The sequence below is a fragment of the Leptodactylus fuscus genome, chromosome 1 (assembly GCF_031893055.1).
Source record: "Leptodactylus fuscus isolate aLepFus1 chromosome 1, aLepFus1.hap2, whole genome shotgun sequence".
In the NCBI taxonomy this organism is placed as follows: Eukaryota; Metazoa; Chordata; class Amphibia; order Anura; family Leptodactylidae; genus Leptodactylus; species Leptodactylus fuscus.
The window spans coordinates 50,012,247-50,034,705 of record NC_134265.1 but is presented as its reverse complement, the minus strand read 5'-3'; the positions used below and the strand labels follow the sequence as shown (position 1 = coordinate 50,034,705).

Here is a 22,459-nt window from a genome sequence, read left to right as displayed (position 1 = left end):
ATATATATATATATATATATAGTGGGCTGTAGTACCAGGCTCAGCCATATCTGTTCGTATGTCACTGTAGTCCCCACAACCCTTCAGGATGGGTCTGAACAGGACGCACTATCACATGACCATTAAGTTAAAAGGCACAAAAGAAAAAACAAACCCACAAATGCATACATGTAAACCAAACCACAGATGTGTGAAGAGACATCACACTTACAAACACATTTCACTGTTAAAAACCACAATCCCAGTATAGACCACACAGACGCTTTATATGTTCTATACTGGTAAAGCTTTCTCATCAGCCTGCCATATCGCAGATCACATAACTGTTATATATATATATATATATATATATATATTAGCGATAATTCTAGCCAGGCTTCATCCTTCTCAAGACTACCACAGCCTAGTCCTAAGGTTATCAGATTATGGCAATGTTCTCAGCAACAGGAAATGGTCTCGTATCAGGCAATGACCGCCGGGGTCATGTGAATAAGGTCGGGGCTGCAGACAGCAGAGTTACAGGGTACGGTCTAGGATTGTGGACCTGTAGTATTAGTCAGATTCTGTGACATACACCCAAATGCTAGTGTGAACCTAGTGTAAACTGTGGTGACTGCTTCACAAAGAAATCCCAAAAGTCACGCATCATATGGCACATGACGGGTCAGTAAAAATGGCACAGATGACACATGGCCTGGTATTTGTGTGTCATCTGTGGTTTTCACTAACCCATCCATTGAAATGAATTGAAAGAGCCACAAGTATGGACAGGTATAGGGCCTGCTCTAAAATGTGTGACTCTTCAATGTGGCCTGGACACACAGATGCAAAAACTAAGACTGTGTGCATGGGCCCATGGAAAAGTTGGGTCTGTACTTTTATCAACAATTTGCTCCAGTCCTGGACCGTCCACTTGGCACTACAGAGCATAACTGTACTGAATCTAACAGCAGTGATTGCACAGGAATGGTGGGGACTACCCTGGAGTCCTGGGTTCGGAAAAAAATCTGAAAAATTTCCAACTGTACCAGAATAAGTGGAGTGAAATGTATTGAAGGATGCAGTGAAGTGGTAATGTATGCATGTATACATATACACATCAGGAATACAATATACCTTGTGAAAGATAGGGCAGTATAAATAACATACATAGGCCTATTTATACCAAACAAAAGGGATTTTATGTTAAATAAAATCTATACATTCACATGGTCTATAATTAGCACTCGATATGTGGCAAATGGATCTGTGTCATCACCAATGTATTGGTTATTAACTATTAATGAAAGATTGCACCGGGGTCCACAAGACTTTACTTACGCCACTGATTCTGCCCCTTTACCTCAAAAAGTTAGATCCTGCTGGTCAACCCCCTTTAAGGTTTTGAGAGCTACTAGAAAAGTATGACTTGCCGCAACTTCAATTCAGATGTGAATGGTTTTCTAGGCTTACATTTTGCATAGAGGAGAGAAGTGAAACTTTTTCTATACCTGGAAACCTATACAAAGTTACACTATACGCTGTAGAAAGAGCCTTAGGGGGTGTTCACACTATTGTTGTTTGTACCCGCCAGAAAATGTTAACAGACACTAACAAATCCATAAAAAAATCCAAAGGGATTCCAATGAAATGTGATCTGTTGTCCATGAGTCTCTGTTTTTACCAAATCCGTCACAGGTCAGTTATTTTGGACTTTTGGCTTCGTTCAAATAACAGATTTTATTTTTTATTTTTTTTTAACATTATACTGTTTTGGTTTTTTTTTAATGCACATTCTCAGAAAGCAAAACAGACCATTTGTGATGGTTCCACTTGTATTAATTTCTAAAATCTTGTAACAGACAATAGCAATGGACACTACTGATGATCACCAGACGTAGTGTGAACGCCCACTAATTGATGGCAATGTGTCCATTGCTTTAAAAACTGGATCAGTTCGTGTCCAGTAATGTCTACTATGTTCTTCATCTGTTTTTTGTTTTAACAGACCCCATCAGAACAGACTTCCAACAGTAGTGTGAACCCACCCTTAGACTATGTTCACACCTTATGGTCCTGTTATGATTTCATATAAACAACAGACACTATAATGCAAACCTGATGGACTCCATTGTAGTCAACAGCGTCCATCAGGAACCATTTAAGTCAGTCATATGACGGACACGTCCCTGTGGGTATCTCAGTTTGTCTGTTCCTATAATGGAAGAGAAACCAAACATAGATGTGAACACGACCTTGTACAAGCTTTATACCTGCTGTAGCAACAAGAATGTAGGAAAATCTGGAAGACATATGTATGACCTACTGGAGACTTCCTAGAAGTTGTGTGCAAGTTACTGAGAAATACGTGCAAGATGGTTTCTGAGACAACTATGATTATTAGAGGGATTGTCTGAATTTCAAACCCAAATTTCCAGTCCCCAACTATAGTATTCTATGGTCTCCACATATAACATGGAGCAGAAAAGGGCCTGTTTTATCATCATCTGCGTTATTGGAATGGATCCAGGAACCCCAGAGATGTGACTGCACTTCACTGTATTCTGTGATAAACGCTGCCCCAACTCAGATACACACTTAGTTGTGAATGGGCCCTTAACAGGCGCTGCACCACTGATTGCAGTGTAGTTGGAATTTTTGCTCTAGCTCTAGCCCCCACCATTCCTGAGCAACACATGCAGTTATCTTTGGTGCCTGATGTGCTATTCAAGATCAGTAATGTCAGAAGGGCAGGGTTGTGTGATCCAGAGCTCCAGAGGCGGCCAGTGTCAGAGCTCAGAATCCCACGCCTTGTCTGCTCCTGCCTGACACCGCCCTCCTGACAGTACAGAGCCTAAGTAACATAACAGGCACCAAAACTAATACCATTGATTGCTCAGGAATGGTGGGGGCTAGAGAGAAAAAAAAAATCCAACTGTGGCAGAATCAACAAAACAGCAGCTATTACATTATGCAAAGAGCTGTACTTAGTGGGGTGGTGAGAGGTCCTCTTTAAGGCATAGCTAGTCCTATGGCTACTCACTATACTGCTACAGATGACTGCGCATTAATGTCAGTATCCTTTTATAATAATAATAATAATAATCTAGTGGGTTAGAAGCCATTATTGTATTTGTCAATGTGTCTTCCAATTTTCAGTAGTGTTGGGTGACAAACACAGGAGGATTCACAAGCCCAGGAATGTACAGGACACGATGGATGTCTTATTGTACAGTCTAGTCATTTCCCATTCCTGAGAGCTCAAAGCAAACATATCTGCGGACTCCTTCAGGGAGAGCTTGGTGTCTTTAGTGCAGCTAGAAAATCTACACAATTTGGTAAGAGGACATCACACATTCTACGAATTTATACAGGTTTCCACTGGTAAAAGTTTCCAGGTTCTTACTGACTCCATGCGGAAATAAAACCTGTTCTGTTAGAAAGGCGGCTGTGCCCAGCACCAGTGCCCAGCATCAGTGCCCGGCCAAGGGGCCTTCTGATACAATTTCTTACACCTCTCTGAAAAGGCCATGATGTATAAAAATAATAGGATGGGAGGAAGGGTCGCTACATTGAAGAAAACACTGACCCAGACCATGGTGTCTGCCGTCTCCCTATTAACCACTCATTCCCTGTCACCAGGCCCATAGAGAAACCTCCAATCACAAATCACAGGAAAAATTTGTCTCTATGACCTCCGGTAATCTGCCCAGTTATTGGTGGGAAAACACTACAGCTCAGGAAGATGACAATAAAGGTTAGTAATCTCATGGGCCACCTTCTTGAGGGTCCAGATTCCTCCATTCCTTATGGCTAAAACATTATACAGCCAGTTTGAGTACCATTACAGTATAAGGGAGAAAGAAAGGCAAGATGGGGCCCTGGAAAATAGACCAACAATGCCTGGTCAGATGAATCCACATTTCTGTTTTACACTATGCTGATGGTGAGGGCAGACTTTGTACCAGCAGCATGAATGGTGAACTCTTCCTATCAAATGTGCAATAATGGCGGTGGGAATGGGATACCGGTGTATGCCATGATGAATTACTGCCGCACTAAAGACCAAAGGAGGTCCAATAATACAGCACCATTCAGAGAAGCTGCACAATAAGACACGTGCAGGCAATGTCCGCTATCTATACCATTCACACTGCTAAACATACCCGATAAGATTCTTACAAGCTTATTTTTTTCATTTTAGTATTCCATAGTAAATCCCAGTTTATGCATCTACATAACACAAAGTCACAAAGTAACACTGAGTGGAGAAAGACCCATAGTGCCCAGACAATGCCATACAGCAACCCAGCACCCATTTACTGATAATAAACTGATCAGATCTATATGGTATATAGCAATGGTCAGACATTGCTATACAGAAGTGCCCACATAATGCTAAAAACATACCTAAATACTACAATAATGTATCCATATACTGTAGTGCCTTAACAGAAACATATAGTACTTCATATACTTGACAGGGTCCCTCAAGCCAGTTGGCCCAGATGGCAGGGCTCCTAATGCCAGGGTCCCTCACGCCAGTTGGCCCAGATGGCAGGGCTCCTAATGCCAGGGTCCCTCACGCCAGTTGGCCCAGATGGCAGGGATCCTAATGCCAGGGTCCCTCACGCCAGTTGGCCCAGATGGCAGGGCTCCTAATGCCAGGGTCCCTCACGCCAGTTGGCCCTGATGGCAGGGCTCCTAATGCCAGATGACAGGGCTCCTCACACCAGTTGGCCTAGAGCACAGGTCCCCTAACACTAGACAGGGTCCCTTCATGCCAGTTGGCCTAGATGACAGGGCTCCTAATGCCAGATAACAGGGCCCCTCACGCCAGTTGGCCCAGAATACAGGGCCCCTAACACTAGACAGGGTCCCTTCATGCCAGTTGGCCTAGATGACACGGCTCCTAATGCCAGATAACAGGGCCCCTCACGCCAGTTGGCCCAGAATACAGGGCCCCTAACACCAGACAGGGTCCTTCATGCCAGTTGGCCTAGATGACAGGGCTCCTAATGCCAGATGACAGGGCCCCTCACGCCAGTTGGCCCTGATGGCAGGGCTCCTAATGCCAGATGACAGGGCCCCTCACGCCAGTTGGCCCTGATGGCAGGGCTCCTAATGCCAGATGACAGGGCCCCTCACGCCAGTTGGCCCAGAATACAGGGCCCCTAACACTAGACAGGGTCCTTTATGCCAGTTGGCCTAGATGACAGGGCGCCTAATGCCAGATGACAGGGCCCCTCACGCCAGTTGGCCCAGAATACAGGGCCCCTAACACTAGACAGGGTCCCTTCATGCCAGTTGGCCTAGATGACAGGGCCCCTCACGCCAGTTGGCCCTGATCACAGGGCTTCTCACACCAGTGTGCCCAGATGACAGGGCTCCACATGCAAGATGACAGGGCTCCAACACCATTGTGGCCAGATGACAGGGCTCCGCACACCAGTGTGCCCAGATGACAGGGCTCCGCACACTAGTTTTCCCACATGATAGTTTGCCCTGTATTCCCCTAATAGCAGGCTTAGCTAAGAATAAACCAAGAACCCGTAATAAGCGACATGTGTAGACAAGATGACAGAGCTGGTTTTTAATCTGTTGCCAACATGCAGCATCCATTTCATGCTCTTTATATTAGAGAAGCCTCGCTCAGGGCTGCCGATGGTGTACAGAAGGTCTATGGCACAGGACAGAACTCTACACGGAGGGAATAACATCTTAGAAAGCCACAATTAAAGGTCTCTACAAGACAACAAGACGCTTTGGTCTGGCAAAACTTCACATTACAGCCATGTCCTAAAGGATTATAACAATCCAGACACCACAAATACACCTTTCCTTTCTGGGCAGGACTGACCGCTGGACGTACAGCAGATGCTTCCTGTGTTTTCCAGGATGACTAAGACAGGCAGTGCGACTGTACACAAGGATACACGTGGCCATGCGTTATCATTACAAGTCGAAGGAGAACTCTTATAGCAAAGTTTCTTTGTAGTTTTATGGAATGTGCTACAGACTGACCACATGGCAGATAACAAGGGCCAGTATGGCTAACACGTGTAATAAGCAGCCTCAGTGTATAGGATAATACATAGAAGTGGTATATAGACAAAGTATGGCTCCAAAGAAGGATATGGAAGCCATATTACAGTTCTGTACAACTACATACACAAAATATGGGCTATGGCTTTACTGAGTAAATATTGATCAGATTTTCTCTTAGGCTAATCTATGATTATTGTCAGCATTAAAGGGATATTCCCATCCCATAAAGTAATGGCCCATCACTAGAATATGCCATTACTTAGATTACATGCACATCACCTAGTGCAAATCTGATGTGGGGCTGAGTTTGCAACAGATTGTACTTGGATAACACTCAAGAACGACTTCCTAGGGCAGTGATGGCAAACCTTTTAGAGACCAAGGTGCCCAAACTGCAACCCAAAACCCACTAATTTATCACAAAGTGCCAACATAGCGATTTAACCTTAAAAGGGCTCTATCAGCAAAATCCTGCAGATAAAGGCTATGCACGCATATGTGGGGCTCTAAAAAGGCTATTCAGGCACCGTAAATGGTAAATTAAACTACCCCCCCGTTTGAAAATAATAACTTAAAAAAGAATGTTCTCTACTTACGGAACGTGCACCCTGGGCGGGCATTCAGGGTGTGTCTTCATCTTCTTCCCCGCCTCTTCTTCATCTGACGTCTTCGGGTCCCGTCCTCCTCCGGTGCTTGCTCGCGGTCACTGATAAAAAAAAAATAGCCCGGGCGCATGCGCAGTAGCCGTAGTAGAGGCCGCGTGCTACTGCGCATGCGCCCGGGCTATTTTTTTTTTTATTAGTGTCCGCGAGCAAGCGCCGGAGGAGGACGGGACCCGAAGACGTCAGAGGAAGAAGAGGCGGGGAAGAAGAAGACGGCGCACCCTGAATGCCCGCCCTGGGTGCACGTTCCGTAAGTAGAGAACATTCTTTTTTAAGTTATTATTTTAAAACGGGGGGGTAGTTTAATTTAACATTTACGGTGCCTGAATAGCCTTTTTAAAGGCTATGCACGCATATGTGGGGCTCTATCTGCAGGATTTTGCTGATAGAGCCCCTTTAATAACCCCACATAGTACAGTCAAGCTCCACAGTGGCCTCCACACAGTATAATATGCTGCACAGTGGCCCCCATACAGTACAATTTGCTCCACGGTGGCCCCCATACAGTACAATTTGCTCCACGGTGGCCCCCACACAGCATAATCTGTTCCACGGAAGGGTGCCCAAAGAGAGGGCTCTGAGTTCCACCTCCAGTTTGTCACCACGGTCCCATCATAACCCATATAGAATTCTTCTCCTTTAAGATGTACATGAGAAAGCAGCCGCAGAATGTTTGACACAGAAGGAATCTGCATCATTTCCATATAATAAAGATATTAAAATCATAATCATTTCCTCTCACCAAAGTATAGGGGTTTTTCGTGGTGTTTGGATTAGGTACTTTTTAGGACGGAGGATAATGACTAATTTTTTTTTTGTTTTTTTGAAGTATAACAGGGCTATGAGTGTACAAAGCTAGGCAAATATCTACAACGTAAGAAAACCTAAGACATGCAAATATTCTTGTGTAACGGATTAAGAGGAAACAGCTCAGGAAGTAAATTCTGCATGAACGATAACCGCTAGAAATAGGAACGCAATGTGAAAGGGTCAACAGTTACATTATTAAGTTTATTGTGTGTAAATATATACATATATTATATACACACACTATATTATATATACGGGGATATCAAGCTGCAGCAGAAATGTATCATTACGTTGCGGCCAGTCATAACAGGTTTGGACACCTCATCTGCCAGAGTGGCGCCCTGTTCTGCTTCATAGGGGTCTTGAATAAGGGACCCCTTCTATGACATCTATATCCCCCAATAGCGGATGTGCACAACCACTTTAATTTCATGCTTAACATGACCATGTATTGTGTATACTTCCATGAGCAGATCCCAGATATTTATGACGCCCCCACAAGCCTCACATGTGGGTTACAGTGACTACCGGGTTATAACACTAGTAATAAATAATGGAGAGTCGGCTTCCGGGAAATGACAGAAATCTGATTTTCTCCAGAGACATCCGTAGTTTTCAGCCAATAACGGGAAATATCTTTTCATTAACCATTAGCGGTGCACAAGCTAAAGCCTCATGTTATTGTGTATATCCGCAGGAGGTCATGGGAAAAAAAGCCATATCTAGGTCACAGAAGTGTCTATTATACACGCAACCAGACAGAGGGCTGATCCGCATCACAGTACACAGAACCATGAAGACAGTGTCCTGACCTGGGGTCGGCCATCTTTAGCAATGGAAGGCCTGTGTACATGACACCTCTCTCACCCATCGTATTACACCACTTCTATATCTGCAGTACCGTACACTAGAACACAGCACACGTACAGAAATACTGCACATGAGGAGAAAAGACCCCAGGATTTAAAATGCTTACAACGCGGGGGTGGGCACATAGTAGATGTGGAATAATAGCGCTCATTGTTCTGCCTTAATGTGTCATTTTTGGCAGAGGGTGAGGTGAATGAATGGGTAAAGGGGAGAGCTCTAACATACTGCTTATACTTTTTGAAGGTAATGGCACAATCAATGGGGCGAGGGTAAAAATTCTAAAGAGTGGGGGCAGCACGGGAGGAATCCTGCAGTCAGGTGAAGAGATAGAGGTGAATGAGTAGCAGAGTGAATGGTTTGGGAGTATCTGTAGATTAAGGGTTAAAACACAGGAGGTCAGGAATCTGAAGGTAAAACACAATACCCTGAAAGATACAGTATACATTACATTACCCTCTTGGTGACATACAAAGGGCGTGTTTACAGATGACCAAGTATGCATCTAATATGGAGCCCAGTTTGCAGTAGAGTGTATTTGGATGATAAGAGCGCATTCTGGGATGTGCCGACCTCTATGGGGCTTCGATCCCTTGTGTTACGATTACATAAAACAGGATAAGCCCCTTGGGACAACACTGGCTTGCATTAGGGTGTCTCCCACAATGAACATTTATCACTTATCCAAAGAATAGGCAAACACGGGGGACCCCACTACTAGGATCACCATTAGCATGAGGGTCCAGAAGCCCACTGTTTCTTCTCACTGCAAGACCGGAGTGTGAACACCAATGCACCCTTCAATCTATTCCCTGTCTATAAGACTGAACGGAATTACCAGAGCTGCAGGGTCACTTCTAGTTCAACAATAAATACAGAAACTACCAGTGTTACAATGGTTGCAGGCCCTGGTCCCGGATGAGGCCCCAATGATAAAATATACCAATGGTACAAGGTAGGTAGGGGCCCTGTAACACGTTGCATTGTGGCATATTTACAACATACTTGCTATACTGGTCATATTTCTCTAAGAGCTAGCCCAGGTATACTTGGGATGTAGACAAAGTGAGTTGGCCATCATGGACTTGCCACCTGCTAACCCCATGCCAGGGTATGAGACTTAAAAAAACTATACCCACATGCGGTGCCAAAAACTCAGCACATATGGCCCCTTAGTGCTTTCTTCTCAGTGTAAGAATGAAAACATTTGCTATCACTAAAGCAACCAGCTTTGTATACATAAGGACACTTCCCACCCCCACCACACATAATAAAAAAAAAAAAAAAAAAAAGGATTTTTTTTCCAGACATTTAAATTAGCTGAAAATACATTTTACACTGATTCAAGCCCATGAAAACTGCCATTTACTAAACAGGATATATTCTATTTCCTAGTTTCATGCTTATTTATATATACTAGCTTGCATTTCTTTGTTCTAGATCTTCGCCAAGAATTTCGTTCTCAGGTTTCACCCTCCTCTGTATAAGGCTTCTTTGTCTTGTGTGCTAGATAACCGAAATTCAAGGCTGCTCCCAGTCTACCCAGGAGATAAGACACTGTGTGCAGCCCTAGGTTACCAGCAGTAATAGCGCCTCCATGTGATAGGCTGGCGCACTACAGCACTAAGTGCACCGCATTGCCAGCAAAACAAATGAAGACATTAATACCAAAGAGTTTGTGCTTGCAGTCATTTTCTGGAAGAACATGAGTATTATTAGACAGAATTGCAGGGGCCAATACTTTTGGCCAACACTGTATTGTGTAGGTCACCACCAGGGTCTCTACCAAAAGCATATCAGAAGAAAGAATGAGTGGGCATGATGGATTTGAACATGTCCCATCCTTTGTCCGAGCTGCAAAGACGCTACAAACAAAGGAGCGGACGTGCAAAAATCTCAGTTACAAATTATTGATGTAACAACATGAAGCAAAAAAGAAAACCTGGACTGCACATCCATTATGCTTCGATCTAATGTGTGTGTATATATATATATATATATATATATATATATATATATGTGTGTATGTATATATTTTGATCAAATTGCACTTAACTATTTCACAATGACCCCGTTCTAGTGGGTCTCTATAGTCATGGGTGCGGCACTACATGGCATCCACTGCGACTGCAGGAGGAGAGATCCATTGGCAGAGGTGCTATTGGGCTAAGCTTACGTTAGGTTCACACTAGTAATGTTTCTACGTTGTTCTTGTCCCTTGGGGGACCCAAACAACAGAGAGGTGGACTGCAAAAAACGCAGTACGCACATAACCATAACATAGCCAATTGTGTCCACTGGGCTCCAAGTGTACCTGCGGTTTTTGTGGTCCATCTCTCCGTTGGTCGGGTGTCCATTGTTTTCAATCAAACCAGCGGAGGGAAAAGTCCTTTGCCATGGCACAGATGTGAACATAGCCTTAACCCCCATGGCTATGGGACCCCCAACCCTACATGGCATAAATGTATAAGAACCATGAAGTGCCTTAAGAACAAAAGTGTCTTTTATGACTTGTGAATTTTCATAGATTCCAGATACTAAAAATAAATCTCTCCAAATCTCTACCACAACAAGCCCCTCACCTACACATCCCCATCCCCAATCTCCTTCAGGTACACTAAATGGCCACTATGCCAAAGCTTCCTGTACGGATATTACACGCGTCACTTTCTTTTATGCTGCACACAATTCACAAGTTTTCTATAGATCAGTTTCAGTGTGAATCTACATTAGAATAGGAAAAATGAGTGAGCGACTTGGAACCATACAAGGTCTCAGTGCTACACGTGCCAGGACTAGTATTTCACAGGGTTTTCTCATGCAATGTCAAGACCATACCGAGGAAGATGTCAAGAATCATTCACAACAGAGAGGAAAGTAATGCTTGAAGTACTTTTCTCGCCACATGACTCGTGCGGACACCGTGCGGAAAACACACGGACCCCATTATAGTCTATGGGGTCCGTGTGCTTTCATTGCTCACCACTTTTTTTCATGCTTTCAGTATTCCGTTCAGGGGTCCCCAAGCTGAATATAATGCCAACTACTGTCCGAACACAACTCATAGGTCTATAGCATGGATGGGCTATAAGAGCAGATAACAGGTTTCAGTGGCGACAGAATGACAAGACCCCAGCAAGCAAAAGAGAGCAGAAATTGTATCACTGAGCAGCAGATAAACATGGCCTGGTCAGGTGAATTCAGATTTCTGTTGCACCATGTTGGAGGAAAGGTCAGAATTTGGCACAAGCAGCAGGTAGAGGTAATGGCCTGGGGAATGTCTTCTTGGCACCACTTGGGTCCTCTGATACCCGTGGGCGATTCCTATGGTTGTGAAGGCCTACATGCTACTAGTTGAGCGTCTCTAATACAGTATCCATTCAAGGTATAATATATTCAATATACAGGAGTGCAAAACATTCACGGGTAAGGGTTTCTAGGTAAGAGCAAGTAGAAATGCATATACGGAAGAGTATATATGGAGGTTATGTGGCCCATTGTACACAAGTATTACATGCACCTTATGCAGGAGAGAATGCCTGCCTCCCAATGACATACTGCTCCGTACTATAGTCTCTATAGGACAGTATGTCACTGGCAGGGACTCCTGGCAGTATAGTTATCTATGAGGCTAGTAGTCCCTTTCCTGACATACTGCTCCGTATTATAATCTCTATAGGACAGTTTGTCGCTGACAGGGACTCCTAGTCTCATAGATATATTATACTGCTCGGAGTCCATCTACAGTACAGGACAGTATGTTACTGACAGTGACTCCTAGCCTTATAGGTAACTATACTGCTAGTAGTCCCTTTCCTGACATACGGTTCAGGCCGGTAAACCCAATCTCACGGCTAACACTTGGTCACGTGCATACGGGGTTCCTGTGTATATTCATTATTGTCAGATTCTCTCTTTAGTAGCGGAGTTAATCTGATAATATCATCCAGCGCTGCAGAAGAATTTCTTATTCCCTGAGGTTTTCTTAGGAATTTGTCAGCAGTTTGTAAGCGGCTCCAGACCAATGTTGTAAAACTGTCTGTACTATTGTGAATGGTAACAGAGAAGCTGTAAGTTACCTGATCCGTCCCCTATACACAGTAATAACAACAATAAAAAGGAGAGAAAGCAGTTTAGGGGTCTCTTGACATGGCCGAGAAATACAATTTGTGTGTTGGATATATTATCTGGCTGGACTGCGGCTCCTGCAGGTTGGTGATATAGAGAACACCCTGGGCGGGGGATTTATCAAGACTTCAATCATCTCTGTGGTGTGGGAGGATACGCCATATTTATCATGGGGTGCGCTGCATTCTCTGGCGGGCAGATTTTGGGCATCACTTACATTATAAACATGGCCCCGACCGCACCCTATTTCAGGAAGGTGGCAAGGCAGGTGTAATGATGCTATTTTGTCGCAAATAGCATTAATGTTCTTCGCCAGTTTTTTGGCACAAAGATAGCATTATAACAGGAGAAATTCATACACCAAACTCCAGTTTCTAATAGACTTCTTGAAAGAACTTAAGTCCCAGAAAAATAAAAAAATAAATCACAATTTGTTATAAAACTAAAACACAGTATAAAACACTTAAAATTCCTGAGCTATGTATTATAAGACATCTCCTGCTATACATTATAATAGGCAGCGCCGTATAATTCTGAAGGCTCATCTCTCCTCATCTTAAGACCATAGAAACACAATTTTGTGCATTTCAACCTGTCAAACAGTGCACAATATAGAACTGCATATTGGTTTACTAAGATGTTTGAGGTTTTTTTTTTTTTTGTGTGTGTTTTTCTTCCATTGTACTTTGATCAGATATAGGCCTGGCCACAACAAAATGCCTTAAATATTTAAGATCTGTGTGAGAGATCCCGGAAACACAAGTGTACATAAAGTCTTACTTACTAAACAACCGCCACACTGTTCTCAGTGAGTCATATCACAATCCCATCATCATACGCCTCTATTTCAGTTTAACGTCAATTACAATTTGGGCTGGTTATTTATTTATGGCTTGTAGGTAGGTCACCGTCTATCATTGGATCACAGAGATTTAGTACAGTACTAGTAACCTATTTTTATTGCTTATGTAAGCCTAGGTTCACACTTGCATTTTTTTCTGCAATTGATCTAAGGTCCTGTTTACATCTGAATCTCAGCTTCTATCCTAGACTGATAGAAATGGAATCTCAATAGTACATGGCCGCTTCATAAACTCATAGAAGCTAACAGGATCTGGCTGATAACAGAGAACACTAGATATAACTGAACAGGGCTTTGCCCTGGGCCCAAGGCCTAGAAGTTTGAAGCCGCCGCTGGAAGAAGACGCAAAGAAGACCTGTTCCTGAAGAAGATGGAGGCGGCGCTGGAGAGTTCTCTCACAGCACTGAGGACGCCCCCAGTGCTGCGAGACAAACTCATTTGCATACTGAGAAAACATCTAAAGGTAGGAGAAGAATAGCCTTTCTTAAGGCTATTCCGACATGGTAGGCAGAAAAAATACAATTTTAATGATAGAATCCCTTTAAGGATACATCAACATGGGACATAAATTCTGCGACATATCTGTTGCAAAATCCACGCAAATTACATGTGGATTTGTTGCAGATTTTTCTAATTAAAAAAGGAGAAATATATAGCAAAAAAAAAAAAAAAAGTCGGCAGCGCAGGTCAATCTCCATGCATAATTTTTATGCCGCGCATGGATGATATGTAATAACATGTCGCCTACTCGCTGCTCCTGAAATGCTGCAGATTTCACACCATCAATTCTGCTGCAAGAAAACATGCAGAGTGTCCGTTCCATGTAGTACCTAAGGCTATCTGTTGTGAAATTTCGGTTGTGGAACTGTACAGTGTTCGTAAATGGGACCTTAGTCCCCATTCAACTTCAAGGTTCCTTGTTCCTTACTTGTATCTGGTTGGTCATCTCAATAGTTTCACTAATGGGTCAGCAGCACAGAATAAATGGCCCTGTGTAAAAAACCGCAGCAGATATCAGGCTTCACCACAGGGCGGAAACGCTGCCGTATGTTGTGGAAATACAGATTATCATTACGTGACATCCGTGACTAAATTCTGCACCATAAGCACAATCTTCATGTAACACCTTCTATGCTAAATTTGATTCAGATTTTCAGTCCATATTACGCGGTGTCTGCACATACCTTATCACTATCAGCCTTATACAAATATTGTATCTACACAGGAATTTTCTTAGGCAGACGGGGCGGTAGACAAGGACTAGCTGCTCTTTAAATAGCAATAACCAAACATCCAATATATCCTGGTGGCGGAGCGATGTCACATTCCCAGCTGTTCACTGTCACTAGCCATATAGCCCACCCATGGCTACCAGACTGCAGACTGTCCGTAAAACAGCTGAGGCAACTTTTTAAAGGACGTTTCGATGGTATTTTTCTCTCTGAAGATAGGATATAGGGACACTTGCATCATTTTCACAAAAATGGTGCCTGGACATAAAATTGGTAATGTATATTAATATACAGTCGCCAAGAGAGGTACAGGACACAGCACAGGGGTGCACACCTATGGCCTATGATGACTTTTTATATGGACCCCCCACTATCTGGTCACAGACATCCTCTACGTCAGTTCATATGTAATGTCCATGTTAGAGGAGAACAAGTATTAATGGGGCAAGAAGTGCAAATGTAGGGTTGGGGTCTCACATTCGGGGGTCTCAAGCAGACTCCCCAAACAGAAAGCTGAACCAGGCCTAAGACACATAGGTAACCCCACGCAAAGGATCCTACACTCTGAGCCCTCTTCCAAAAACAGCACCACTTTTGTCCACCAGTTGTCTACAGAGTATTGCGCTATTTATAAATATCGAAATTGGTGGAGGGGGCGACAGTTGGCTCCTTGTACGGATTTTTGGATGTGCAACACTGTTCACATGGATATCAATGGGAGTTGAGCTGCAGTCCCGATGCCCGGTCACTATATAGGGCACAGCATAGACCGCTTCTAGCTCGGTGCACTATATAGTATACAGACTGAATGCTCCGTCGAATAGCTGATCTGTGCAGGAAGCGGCTGTCGGTCCCTCACTGATCAGCTATGTATGGCCTAAAAAATAGCCCCTTTAAGTACATGAGCCTCATCTGCAATACCAGACAAACCCCATGGACAGTTTCTGAAAGACAACAGAACAGATAAGACTCTTCCAAGGACAGGCAGATATTTCAGCAGCAGTCTCCAGAAATTCCTCCCTTGCTCGCTCTAAGCTAACTGATGATAAAGTTATTTTGTGAGTTTTTCTCAGCCCCTGACAATGGTTACAATGTGAATACAAGCCAGCGACATGTACTATTCAGTGACAGCAACCACCGAGACGCTGTAAACCGGAGCGCACAAAGAGAATGGGAGTGATCTCAGGCGGAGGCCTCCACAACATGCCAAGACAATGCTGGACATTCTCCAAGAAAATACTGGAGTGACTCACACATAGACTTATATTATTATTATCATCCCAATACAAAGGCTGCAGTACTGTACTATGACGTGAGGAATACACCGTAGCCATATACAGCAGGAGAGAGGATACAGGTCACATATCCTATGGAAAACCTACCACTGCTGACCCCATCAGATTGAAGAATATGCCTGCAGAATGTATACGGTGTATTGCTACATTTCCACAATATAATGGGATAGATCCTTGGCCCTGAAATCTCCATTAAGGATTGTTATAGGATCCTTCACAGATCAAGTAAGTAGTCCTTTCTTTAGGAGATCAGAGCGCCATCACCCCCACCGATATCTGCACAGTGCACAGAGACAGATATAGACGGCTCTGTACACTGTGCAGTGGTCCAGTGCTACCCCTACTAATTTCAACGGGAGCTGAGCTGATATAACAGAGACAGGTCACTGCACAGTGTACAGAGTCATCTGCTTCCGGCTCTATACACCGGTGTGGGACCTCCACTGATCTCAAAATTGTTATTCTTGGATAATCCATTTAATATCCTCAGGATAAGTCGGCCATTAATGTGTATGGGGGCTCCTCTGATCACTGTTAGGGAAAACAAGGGTCCAGCATATTGAATTTTTAATGCCAGATCCTTTTGTTCTTAGGAGGGACAAACCACCACCAGAGGGGTCCGACTGTAGATTATTCACTATATGGTGGTCTCTCCCCAAGGAGTGACGATACCCCCTAAACAAACACAGTCAGACCCACAGAGAATAACTGAACCCACAGACACCATAATTTCATGAGCCATTGGATACCTAGGGCTTTTCAAACTAAAGCTCCCCGTCCCCACAATGCTGCACCATTTCCATTCCCATGTCCATCTACTAACCCCATAACCATTCTGTTGGACTTCTCTTGTGCTGCAGCCATTCTATGGAATTGACTTCCCCAGACAATGAGAACTGCCACTTCCAGCTTTCTTCAAGATGGCTTTTGACACAAGTATAGCCCAAATATATCAAACTGCACTTTACAGTCATGTTGGCTCAGATACGACCTGGGTGACTGGTATAGTATATGCGGCTTTATTTATAATCCCTATGTCAACACCGGGAACAGATGGAGCACCATGTATATACTGAACCACTAATGCCGTCCCATTAGATCGTGAGCTCTTTTGGCCAGGGAAGTTTCTCTTTGGTTTTGATTACTTGCTGGTTATGTCCCCAGATAGAGAGCACTACAGAATATGTTGGTGCTATCTACTGTTATTATCTAAAGTGTAACTCCTTCCTCAAGAGCAGATGTCAGATGGTGAATCTCTTGGCATATTAATACAATGGATATGACGGACCACAAGGCAATAAGGAGAAGATGTCTTGGCACTTATAGAATACATTCACGTCTGCCTGGGGTGAGCCAAGTAGGTCATGGCTACCTCTATGGAAGGAGACGGGCTGAAACTTTTGTAAATCGACTTGAAAACTTAGCCACGTTCTTCAAAAAAAAAATGACAAACATTTTTCATAATAAGGCTAATAAGAGAGCGATCACACTTATGTCACCCAACAACCCCATCACATTGCAGAGGTAGAAGGAGACGGCCACAGAATAATACTTGTGAACATCTTCTGAGATTCCCTGCGCAGACACTTCAAGATTCCTAATAGTCTATTGTGGTTTCAGGAGGATCACAACTCTCACCGTCCACACTGATGGGAAATGCCAGTAACACACAACATACAGGGCAATAGTAACACACAACATACAGGGCAATAGTAACACACAACATACAGGGCAATAGTAACACACAACATACAGGGCAATAGTAACACACAACATACAGGGCAATAGTAACACACATGGGGTGACACAAAGATGCCAAGCAAAAAAATGTCTTTTTGGAAAGTTTATCCCATATCCTATGACAGCCCGACTGCAATACTACCATAACCCCCATCAGATCAGAGCATCAAAGAGCAGAAAGAACAGACCGGGTCTATTATATTTCTATCCTACATGCTGACGGTTTCTGAAGGTGCAGGCACACTAGGCACACCTGTAGTTCAGGTCCTGGCAATGCTGGGAGTAGTAGTACTAATAGGAGCTCTTACCTGCCGGACGCAGCAGCCTGTAGCAGACATGGTCCTGACACACTGGCACACTTCTCAGCAGTACAATGGCTGCAGCGGGCACAGGGGTGACTGGAGCTTCTCCTCAGGAGACTGCTGCTCTGCTACGCCGTGTCCCCGTGTAATATATGAGCGCACCCCGGAGTGAGGGCTCTGTATCCCGAGGTGACCTGCGCCTGTGTGCGGCTCCTGGACCCCAATACCAGGCGGCTAATGAGCAGCTGCAGCTTCCGCTGTCGTCAGCAGGGCAGGAGGATCGGAGGATGGGCCAGTGCGGGGACACACGGGGCAGGGGGATCGGAGGGTGGGCCAGTGCGGGGAGACACGGGGCAGGGGGATCGGAGGGTGGGCCAGTGCGGGGAGACACGGGGCAGGGGGATCAGAGGGTGGGCCAGTGCGGGGAGACACGGGGCAGGGGGATCGGAGGGTGGGCCAGTGCGGGGAGACACGGGGCAGGGGGATCGGAGGATGGGCCAGTGCGGGGAGACACGGGGCAGGGGGATCGGAGGGTGGGCCAGTGCGGGGAGACACGGGGCAGGGGGATCAGAGGGTGGGCCAGTGCGGGGAGACACGGGGCAGGGGGATCGGAGGATGGGCCAGTGCGGGGAGACACGGGGCAGGGGGATCAGAGGGTGGGTGGGCCAGTGCGGGGGGATCAGAGGATGGGTGGGCCAGTGCGGGGGGGACACGGGGCAGGGGGATCAGAGGGTGGGCCAGTGCGGGGAGACACGGGGCAGCCCACTGATGTATACAGGAGGGTTATACAGTGATACACAGGGCAGGGGGGTTGTTATACAGTGATACACAGGGCAGCCCACTGTATGTACACAAGAGGGTTATACAGTGATACACTGTGCAGTAGAGTGTGATGTAGTGATACACAGTGCACAGGAGTGTTATACAGTGATACACAGGGCAGAGCACTGTATGTACAGTACACAGGAGTGGAGTGCGGTGTTACACAGTGCAGAGGAGTGTTGTGTAGTGATACACAGTGCACAGGAGTGTTATACAGTGATACACAGGACAGCCCACTGTATGTACAGTCAGGCCACAGTAGTATAAACTATTGAAGAGTTAAAGGGGACATCAGCAGTTCGGTGTCAGACAGGAGGTGGTGTAAAGTCCTGTCAGGCTAAAGCCCCATGTAGTAAGCCGCAGCCGAGACTGCTGTGAAAAATACTGGTGGAAACGCATTACATTTTTTTTTCCGCAGTATTTTTCACAGAAAGTCAGCAGAGTTTTCCTCTGCGGACTTTGATTCTATTATACCTATACTGAAAACGCCAGTGTTTCAGTAGGTCAAATTGACGTTTCTGGTGCAGATTTTTTATTTTTCTTGCAATGTGTGGATAGGTTTAGCCGGAATCTCATCCACTTCACAGGTACTGTAAACTCAAATTACAGGCCAATAATGCTCAATGAATAAACGTGTTGTTATTTAAATTTAAATATGACAAAAAAACAAGCACAAAAATATCCAATATAAAACTTGTTCCTTTCCCCTCTCTGGATTTGCCACCATAAGGCCTCGTTCACATGAGCGTTTGGATTCTGTCCAAGGAAGTCCACACGGGGACCCACCAAACGGAATATAAACGCAATTGCAAGTGCTGTGCTGTAAAAGCACACGGACCCCATAGAATATAATGAATCATGCGGAGAGGAAAGTAGATGGTAAACTACTTTCCTGTCTGCAAGATCCCTGCGGAGATCTCACGGCAAGCACATGGACCCATTACAGTCTATGGGGTCCATGTGCTTTTACTGCACCAATGCTTGCACTTACATTTGGTATTCCATTTGGGGGATCCCCATGCAGACTTCCCCGGACGGAATCCAAATGCTGATGTGAACGAGGGCTTACTTTGTTTATATGTAAGTTGCTATTCACACTTTACATGATGTATTGAGATATACGAGTATGTGTAGTCGCTACTTGCTTAGACACATTTATTACCTTTGCTTTTTCTGAGGAGGGGTCCCTTTGTTATTTATCTGTGGTCCCATTAATGTATGTTTACATTTTATTATGTGTTAACAATTTCTTAAAAAAAAAAAAAAAAAAAGTTTATTCAGCTATCTCTGTGCTTAATTTTTTTTTTTGTCATATCATAGGTACTGTAAAATGTGTTTTGTTTTTGCAACACAAGGCCCCTGGCCTTAAGGTAAGTTCACACAGAAGAAAATGAAGAGGAATTCAGGGCTTTCTCTTATTGAATGGGTCTAATCGCAGGGAGTCCCAAGCTGCCGAATCAGACACGGTATCCCTGGCTAGGTCGAGCAGGACACTTCTTCTTTCAGCGTCTTGCTGGATCTTTGCTTCCCATTGAAAACAATGGGAGGTAGAAATAGGGTGGTAACCAATGCAAATTCTTCCATGTGAACTTACCCTTAAAGAGGACCTTTCATCAGATTGGACACATGCAGTTTTATATACTGCTGGAAAGCTGACAGTGCACTGAATTCAGCGCATTGTCGGCTTTCCCGATCTGTGCCCGGGGTAAAGCGCTATCGGTCCAGGTACCGTAGCGCATTGCAGTCAGAAGGGCGTTTCTGACAGTTAGCCAGGGATGCCCTTCTGCCCAGCAGCGCCTATCGTGCTGTAGAGTGTGAGCGGGGAGGAACACCCCTCCCCTCCTGATAATACTCGTCTATGGACGAGCTGTGTGAGCAGAGGGAAGGGGTGTTCCTTCCCGCTCCACAGTACAGCGCGATAGGCACTGCTGGGCAGAAGGGCGTCCCTGACTAACTGTCAGAAACGCCCTTCTGACTGTAAAGCGCTACGGTACCGGGACCGATAGCGCTTTACACCGGACACAGATTGGGAAAGCCGACAGTGCACTGAATTCAGCACACTGTCAGCTTTCCTCTTTAAAGACCTATTGTCGGCTTCAAGGAAGGACCTGCCAAGTCTACAAATATACACATAGATTCCATTGTCAAGAATCTGCTATATGTTTTAACACCACCAGCTGTGGGGCTAAAACACCGGGCCCATACATAAAAGCTCACAGAAAGAGATAGCATGGAGGAAGGATTTCCTATAAGGGCTCATACATATAGGCCTTGTAGGCTATATGGGATCCCGGAGATGGAAAAATTAGTGCCTTGCCCCATCACATACTAAAGAAAAACTTTGCTCCAAGGATTGAAATGGTTAAATTTAATGAGGCATTAACACGTCACATGGGTCAAGTGGTACTTGGCATCCACAAAATACATGAGGGATAGAACAGTTCCTTTTCACAAGCAAATATACGAAAACAAGGATTCCCAAAATAAGAGGCAGTGTGCGACTGAAGCGACATGTCATGGCTTAATGTGGTCTGGAAAGGCCTTTTCATAGTAGCCGGACCATGCTGTCTGGCTCTTGTCAAAGCGGCCAATTAGGGAACAATGGGAGCCATTTTAGCAGCAAATAAAAGGAGGAAGACCAGCACTAGAGAGTCACATTTCAACAGGGCCAAGCTCTGAAAAGTGACCTCACAATGGCGCGGTTATCCATTTGCATTTCCACTGAATGTGTATATTGTTTCGACTGCAAAAGAAAACGTATTTGTTGAGGGAGGATAACAAGTGTGGGTGCTGGGGAGGGGGGTTATTAGTGAGCAGGGGTGGGGGGCAGAATGCTACAGGCAGACATCAGGACTGCTGTGCTTTGGTTGTTGCAGGGGATTATCAAAGGAGGCAGATGTTATGTTGCATTGCAGTCAATGGAATTTTATTTAAAAATAAATAATTCTATGCATACAACATGGTAGTTGGCGATACATATAATGGGCATTAGTGATCCAGTGAGCCATACCTGATCTACTATAGTTATCACAGCGGCTGACATAAGGTTATAGCCATACCCCCCTTAAGTGCAATATACCGGCATCCGGTCACGCACTCCGCTCCGGATTAGGCCCAAATGAATGGACTTAGTCCCGAGGGAGTGTCTTCAGGCGGATGCCGCAGATGACTCCACCTAAAAGAATGAGCATCTCTCTTCTTTTTTCTGGGAGCCGGAACAAATGACTCCTGGAAAAAAAGAACTCACCGACTCCCATTGATTTCAATGGGAGCTGTCTTTTTGGTCAGGATTTTGAGGCGGATACGGCCTCAAAATTCTGATCAAAAAACCCTGTGTGAACTTACCCTAAATAGGACAAGGGTCTGGAGTCAAGTTTGACCAAGAGATGTGGTTGAATATAAGGGGTAAATGACATGGTGCCTTAGCCTCAGACATCCTGCTGCAGAAACTGACCAATGTGGCCTTATAAGAGACACAGGTAAGCCAAATTCTAGTTTGGTTGGCAGCTTATGATCCAGACCACTCAAGCCCCATCATACATGCATGCCCAGCTTAGCCAAGAAGGCATATGTTCTGAATATGGAGAAGGCAGAAAGAAGCTGGCAGACACCTACGGCAGCAGTGACTTATCTCCCTGGAAAAAAAAACAAAACATTGGGCATGCGGCCATGTCAGTTCCCCATCCTTCTTTCTACAAACGTGCTGTAAGGC

The 22,459-nt window shown here is 44.7% G+C and overlaps 1 protein-coding gene across 1 annotated transcript in view; it reads right to left on the bottom strand.

Annotated features, from left to right (window-relative positions):
• Positions 1-18,049, bottom strand: part of SERINC5 (serine incorporator 5) — a 41,909-nt gene extending 23,860 nt beyond the window's left edge. The window contains exon 1 of the mRNA XM_075270187.1: positions 17,932-18,049. Within this exon, the coding sequence (XP_075126288.1) occupies positions 17,932-17,961 (30 nt within the window). The 5' untranslated portion in view covers positions 17,962-18,049. The remainder of the gene's footprint in view (positions 1-17,931) is intronic.
• Positions 18,050-22,459: the final 4,410 nt, after the last annotated feature.